Source organism: Daucus carota, chromosome 6 (assembly GCF_001625215.2).
Source record: "Daucus carota subsp. sativus chromosome 6, DH1 v3.0, whole genome shotgun sequence".
Classification (NCBI taxonomy): domain Eukaryota; kingdom Viridiplantae; phylum Streptophyta; class Magnoliopsida; order Apiales; family Apiaceae; genus Daucus; species Daucus carota.
The window spans coordinates 18,137,898-18,145,707 of NC_030386.2; the positions used below are offsets into that span (position 1 = coordinate 18,137,898).

A 7,810-nucleotide genomic window follows, 5' to 3' on the forward strand; every position below is an offset into this window, starting at 1 on the left:
TAGTAAGCATGCAGCAGAGGTAAATGCAGCAGAATAGATTCCAGGTCTTCTGGGATATAAATGGAAGCAAGCAGCAACCTAGTCAAATACAGCTAGCAGGATTAAAACAACAGATGTACGTGCATGGGAAAGTTAAACCATAATATATATATATATATATATACAGCTAGATAAGAATGAAGCAGGATAATATTAATAGTCTAAGCTTGTGAAAGTCAAAAACGGCAACAAGGTCAGGTGTATATGCATTGATGCAACCCTGAAATAAGGTAGGCTGAAGTTAATATCTTTCTTGGATATTAGAGTCGCTGACCAGAAGGTCTGCAGGGTGTTTATTATGTTGATGTAAGGAATTAGGTCAGCTGTGTGTATTGTATCCTATAAATACAACCTCATGCATGTACGTTAAATAGACGCAAGTAGCTTGTTGTAACAAGATAGAAAAAGGGAGCAGAAGCTCTGTGTTTGTGAAACAAAAAAAGGCTGTAGCCTAAGTACTCTGTGTAAGGCAAAATTCAGCCATAACCTTATTTCACATATATATAATAGTGTGCTTGTGTTTAGATTTCTGTTTTTATTTCCCACCATACAGTAAACATATAAAGCCTATTCACGTTTCCAACATCGCGAGTTTTTGTTCTCCCTTCTCAGGTTCATATTTTGTTTCTCTGTTATATATAAATATAGGTCCATCAGTAATTAATGACTTCTCATACTAATTTTCACTTCTTTTCTCAAATTTGCTTCCACTGCTATTCTAATCCACGAAGATCTAGGCAGCCATTGATATATGAATGGAACAGTTAAATATGTTGCATTTCATGTGCTTTCACCCGAGGGTGACCGGGGTCTTACAATATTCGAAGTTGCAGACAAGATTCAAGTAAGTCTACATGGTTTACATAGGTGGTATTGAACTTTGTAAGTGCAATTACTATAATAGACTGCTGGTCTTCCAGATCTGACAACAAGCATGACACCAGAAGCCTGAATTGCTGCTGCCTTTTCAAGGGTTCCAAGCTTTTTGAGAGGACAGCTACATCAACTTGTTACAAGAATGGAATCTTAGGTGGAGAAGTTGAGGATTTTGATAAAGATGAAGCAGACAGCAGAGATGGAGACTGAAGGTGATAATGAACATATATATTCTTAAGTTGATAATAAATATATATACCAAAGTTGGGATACACTTCATTTCCACCCTTTATATCTTGTTTGTGTATATATATATATGTACAATGACTTGATATAAAGATTAGTTAGTGATGGTACACATATTTCATTTCATTTCGCAGAGACAATGACGTATATGCTCCAAGACGGATCAAGACCCTCCTCAGATGAACCTTCTAGTTTAAGTTAAGTAATATTTGCCCTGTATATATATATCTCTTGTACTAGCTCGCAATTAAAATATTAAAATTTATTATCATGTCAGTGTTTGATATGTTTTACGGCCTCTTTATTTTAAAAACTATTTTGAAGGATGTGTTATATATATGATTACTAAAACGTATTTATACATTCGCTTTCAAATACACCTCTCATTAAGATACCCCCTCTCCAGGCAGAAAACCTCTCATTGAGTCATCAAGTAATCTATCTAAACCACTAAATTTGCCATAATCTTTAGTTGTTAACAATAGATGAACCCTCAAAACATTCTAGCTAGGAGTGAGCAGGAATTCCAATCCCCCGGTCTGAATTCAAGATGATGTTTATCATAAAATTCAATACATTGGAGGGAAAAGCTTGAAAGAAAACAACAAGGCTTCAAACAAGGAACTTGAAGTCATTTTTGAAGTATTACTACAAAATGTATGTGTGTATAATAAGTTAAAAATCGACTTAATGAGTCAAAAACCGACTTCATGTTATAAATATAAGCAAAAAACGACTTCATGTCACAAGTTGTTTTGAGTCATGTCCTAGCTTTTAGTTTTTTTTGTTTTGGAGTCTATCTATATATTGTACTGCTCTCAGAAATAAAAGACAAGTTTATTGACAAGCATATATTATGTGTTCTATTTCTATACCTTTCCAGTTTAATATTTAATAGTCAATACATTTATATCATATAAATTACTAACGAGCTGATTTGGTAACAGTTCCTAGAGGTTCTCTTGTGCCAAAGATATGGATGATGATTGATATGAATAAGATCAACGGAGAGTCGATTAGCCTGAGTTATCAGATGTTGGCTAGAAGTAATTATATAGCTTTGGCTTTCAAGATGATAGTGTTTGTGCTAGCACAGGGAATTTGGAGGATGGTAGAACCGAGTGATGCAGATTCACCTGTTGAATAAAAAAGGGACAAAGTTGCCTTGACCATGATTTACTCATACTTGTTGATACTGTTGGATAAGTAAACTAACTCTTGGACTTAGAGGAAGAATCTGGAACTCTGTTATATTCAGTGAATTTAGGAATATGTGAGAACACAATAATTATGATTCATAGAACTTGGAAGATGTATCTATTTTGATTCATGTATGATGTTTTATATTCTCCTATTATATAAAGTAGAAGATTGTATTGTTTTGAATAAGATTAAGAATACAGAGATATTTAGAAACACAAAACAGTTCTTTGTTTGATTCACTATTCTGTTCTGCACCTAGTATACTGAAATTATACCTAAATTCTATACACAAACTCAACAAATTGGTATAGAGCCAACAACCATGAATAATTCTTTTACTGTTCAAAAACTTACCAAAGAAAACTATGGCCACTGGTGTATCCGAATGAAAGCTTTGCTTGGATCCCAGGAAGCATGGGAAATTGTTGATAAGGGCTATGATGAACCTGAGAATGAGGGAGCCTTGAATCAGGCTCAGAAAAATAATCTACGGAAAGCACGGAAACAAGATCAACAGGCTTTGTCAATTATACACATGGGCTTAGATGAAGCCATGTTTGAAAAGGTGGCATCAGCATCAAAAGCAAAGGAAGCCTGGGAGATTCTGCAGAACAATTTTAAGGGTGTTGATAAAGTAAAAAAGGTACGATTACAAACCCTACGCGGTGAGTTTGAAGCATTGCAAATGAAAGAAACGGAATCAGTCCTAGATTATTTCACAAGGGTTTCTTCTGTTGTAAATCAAATGAAGAATTATGGAGAAAAAATTGAAGATGCTCGTGTTAATGAAAAGATACTGAGATCTTTGAATACAAAATTGCAACTTGTTGGAATTTCTAATGAAGAATCAAATGATACAGAAACCATGACAACTGATCAACTCATGGGATCTTTGCAAGCATATTAAGAAAGATTGTTAAAGAAGGAAGAGATAGAATCTCAAGTGCTGAAATCTAGTGTTTCTATGGAAGAGAAGGATAAGGTGTTATACACACAATACACTAGAGGAAGAGGACGTGGCCGTACAAATAAGAATTTCTCTCGAGGCAGAGGACGTGGTCCTGGAAGCAACAGATATGAAAAGGTGCAAACAAATCAACAAAATTGGCGCAGACAAGGACGTGGTCGCGGCAGAGGTGGTAGATCAACCCATGGCAGAGGTGGCAGATCAAATGAATGCTACAATTGTGGAAAATTCGGACACTTTGCCAAAGACTGCTGGTTTAACAAGAAGGTAGAGGAGAATGCAAATTTTGTCGAAACGGAGGAGCAATAAAATAATGGTGTTCTGCTAATGGCCTACAAAGATATGATTCCCGAAGATAATGTTCTTTGGTATCTTGACAGCGGTGCCAGCAACCATATGTCAGGACTCAAGCATCTCTTTACTGATTTAAAAGAAATCGATTCTGGATTTGTTTCTTTTGGTGATTCATCAAAAGTTGAGGTTAAAGGAAAGGGTGAAATATGTTTTTCTCAGAAGGATGGCAAACAAGGCAGAATTGAAGATGTTTATTATGTTCCAGACATGAAGAACAATATTCTTAGCCTTGGACAACTGGTTGAAAAAGGATACTCAATTTTTATGGAAGAAAAAGCTATGTTCTTGAAGGACAAAAGTGGCAGAACAATAGCTCGTGTAGGAATGTCTCAAAATCAGATGTTCAAATTAAACTTGAGAAATATACAGGAGACATGTCTGCAAGTGAAGATGGAAGACAAAGCATTTTTATGGCATAGGCGATTGGGACACTTACACTATGGTGGTTTAAAGGAGCTGGCAAATAAAGGAATGGTTCATGGAATACCAAGCATGGATTATACAGGAAGGTTTTGTGAAGAATGTGTGCTAGGAAAACAAACAAGAAATTCCTTCCAGAAGAAGGCAATATATCATGCTGCAAAGCCTCTCGAGTTGGTGCATACGGATATTTGTGGTCCTATCACACCCATGTCATGCAGTTCTAAAAGGTATTTCATTACCTTTATTGATGACTATTCTCGAAGAACATGGGTTTATTCAAGGAACAAAATCACTAGGATTGTTCTATTCTAGAACAACAGACTACAAATTGTTGGGATATTCTGATAGTGATTGGTGTGGAGATGTGGATGATCGTAAAAGCACGTCTGGATACTTATTTTTTATGGGAGACACAGCATTTACGTGGTATTCTAAGAAGCAGCCTATAGTTTCATTATCAACTTGTGAGGCGGAATATGTAGCAGCTTCTTATTGTGTCTGTCATGCTATTTGGTTAAGAAGGTTGCTTAGTGAATTGAATTGTCCACAGCAGAATTCTACTAAAGTTCGAATTGATAATAAGTCAGCAATAGAGCTCGCCAAGAATCCAGTACATCATGAAAGGAGCAAACATATTGATGTTAGATTTCATTTTATCCGGGAACATGTGAAGGAAAAGAATGTCCAGTTGCGTCATGTTGTTAGTCATGACCAGATAGCAGATGTGCTCACCAAACCACTGTCCAAACCTACGCTTGATGCATACAAAAGGCTCATGGGAATGAAGGATCGGAAAGAGTTAGTTTAAGGGAGGAATATGTTGGATAAGTAAACTAACTCTTGGACTTAGAGGAAGAATCTCGAACTCTGTTATATTCAGTGAATTTAGGAATATGTGAGAACACAATAATTATGATTCATAGAACTTGGAAGATGTATCTATTTTGATTCATGTATGATGTTTTATATTCTCCTATTATATAAAGGAGAAGATTGTATTGTTTTGAATAAGATTAAGAATACAGAGATATTTAGAAACACAAAACAGTTCTTTGTTTGATTCACTATTCTGTTCTGCACCTAGTATACTGAAATTATACCTAAATTCTATACACAAACTCAACAGATACGACAACGGCCAAACAGGCCTGGGATGCAATCAAGACTCTTTGTCAAGGTGTTGATTGAGTAAAACCAAGGATTCAAACGTTAAGACTGAATTTTAGTCGCTGAGTACAAAGATAGTGAACAACTAGATGATTTTTGTATAAAGTTGAATAGGTTTGTAACAAACATACCAGCTCTTGGGAAAGACATGGTGAATTCTACGTGACAAAAAAATTGTTGGGCAAGTTTCATTGAAAAAGTCTCTAGATTACGTCTATATTTCAAGTCTTTGTAATAATATTATTGGTGTACGATGAATAAGAAATTCTAATTTTAAGCTAATTAATTAGAAATAACATGATTCTATGTAATATTAATCATGCAAAACATACATACATGATTCTATTCTGATTCTGCTTCTATTCTGGATTCTATAATATTTCATGTTGATAATTTAGTTTGAATGTTAGATTTCATATATTAAGTTTAATTGGTGTTAAACTATATAATTATGATCTTACCAAATCATTTTTTGTGAAAAATAAGGTGTTATGATAGTGTTTGTGATTTTCTTTTTTTAAAGTGTGATCTATTGTCGCTGATAAGTGCTTGTTTCAAAAGATATTAATTATTAATTGATAATTATGTTTAATACTACGATAAGTTATATATATATATATATATAAATTTGAATAATCAGAGATATTATTTATTATTAAACTAAAAAATTATCTTTTGTACTCCAATACTCCAATGTTTTTATGTACTCCATAAAACTTAACTGCATATACACACACATACGTGTGTGTCTATATATATATATATATATATATATATAATATTTTCTTTTTTTTTGAATTTATATTTCAAATTTTATTATGTTTGAGTTTGAAATTTGGTTATTAATACAAACTCTAGTTTTAGTTTTCATACTCAAATTTATTATTGCTTTCAATCGGATTACACGTGTGTTTTGGACTTTTGGTTATAATAATAGATGTTTTAAAAATTAGTCCATTTAGATTTTGTAATTTATTGATATTTTATTATTAACTTTAATAAATATGTAACAATTCACGAATCATAAGTCATTTCATCGGGGATGCAGGGCCGGCTCTACCTTAAAGCAAACTAAGCAGTTGCTTAGGGCCTCCAAACAAAAAAGGCACCCAAAATTTTAAATCCCCTTTATATATATGCATACACATATATTAATATTTTTTTTATTAAAAAATTTATTGAAAACAAAATTTTGTCAAACAATTTTAATTTCTTTAATATATTTAATTAATAATAAAAAATGACTTATTATTTAAAAATCAAAATAATTAAATATATTCATTTAATTGGAAGATTTTTGAAATATAAATTATTTTATTATGTTTCTATAAATAATATTTATCATATTTATATAAATATTTTTTTTAAAAAAAATTAAAATATATATCATGAATAATTGTGATGAAAATATTATTCCATTTATTAATTTATTTCATGTACAAAATGTATAGAACCAAATATAAAAAATAATAGTAAGAAGAAGTCTAAAGACAAATATGTGTCGTAAATAATTTTGCTAATTAAATGTAATATCAAGTTTATTATAGTAAATATTAATTATCAATATTAAAGGTACTAAGGTCTTTTTTTTTGTCTATATAAATGATAAAGTATTAAGAACAAAAAATTACTCTTTCAATTTGTCTTTTCAGCTTTCACTGTGTGCATCAGTTCATAACTCTTCTTCAACGGCTCTAATGTAAGATAATGAACTATTATAATCCTTGACACTTTTCTCACCTTCATCATTCAACATCCAATATTGAGGTAAGGATTTTATAATAATAAATTTATATTACATCAAAAAAATTATAATAAATATGTATGGGCCTCATTTTTAAGTTTTCCTTAGGACCCCAAATTTAATTGAGTCAGCCCTGCGGGGATGCAGTCCGAGTGTAGGGTTTCACCAGGAGTTTGGCCAACATACATCTTTATACAATAAAAACGATTTGGGGCGATTTGAGATCATTATGTTTTAGCTCAAACAATTTCAGTGGCCCATAGAGACTATGTCAAACCCTAGCCTCCTCTCTCCCTTCTTTTTCCCGCCTTCGTCGGAGATTTCATCGATGTTCTCTGATGAAAAACTCTGAATTAGTTTATTTCTCTTGATTTGTTCTCATTTTCTCAATAATACTCTCTACCGGATCCGTTCCAAGATGTTAGATATACTCGATTTTTAAGATTTTGATTTGGTAATAAATCAATTGAGATGAGTCAATGACGGGTTAAGCGATTGCGATTCAATCTTAGCTATAGCAGTGATTATATATATTTATATTCGATAAGGTAAGTATCGTGTGAATTGACCCCACGACAATGGTATGAGTTCGAAATCTTTTGTTTTGGTGATTTAAATATATTTGTCTTATATGTCCTTTGTAATTGGTTATATATTTAGTTTTTGATTTTTATGATTCGTTTTATAACAAGATTTATAAGACTTGTTGTTTCTTTGATTTTTATTATTGTGCCCCTTTCGTCGGAGTGTCATAGGTGATGGCATTTTGATCGTCAGATCGTGTATTGCGA

General features: G+C 32.5%; 1 protein-coding gene and 1 long non-coding RNA gene across 3 annotated transcripts; both read left to right on the forward strand.

The window, feature by feature from the left end:
* Positions 1-229: 229 nt before the first annotated feature.
* On the forward strand, positions 230-2,574 carry LOC108203851 (uncharacterized). Of its 2 annotated transcripts, XR_001803560.2 has the most exons (4): positions 230-651; positions 771-883; positions 960-1,127; positions 1,296-2,574. It is a non-coding gene; the product is annotated as an uncharacterized LOC108203851 (long non-coding RNA). The 2 variants fall into 2 exon arrangements; XR_001803559.2 differs by having other exon boundaries at positions 230-883.
* A 112-nt stretch (positions 2,575-2,686) lies between these two features.
* On the forward strand, positions 2,687-3,271 carry LOC135147232 (uncharacterized). The gene has a single exon (XM_064080110.1). The coding sequence runs from the start codon at positions 2,687-2,689 to the stop codon at positions 3,269-3,271; it is 585 nt and encodes a 194-aa protein (XP_063936180.1).
* Positions 3,272-7,810: the final 4,539 nt, after the last annotated feature.

What these genes read in the sequence shown, in the direction of transcription:
- LOC135147232 (XM_064080110.1), top strand. Translation starts at nt 2,687, where the DNA reads ATGAATAATTCTTTTACTGTTCAAAAACTTACCAAAGAAAACTATGGC.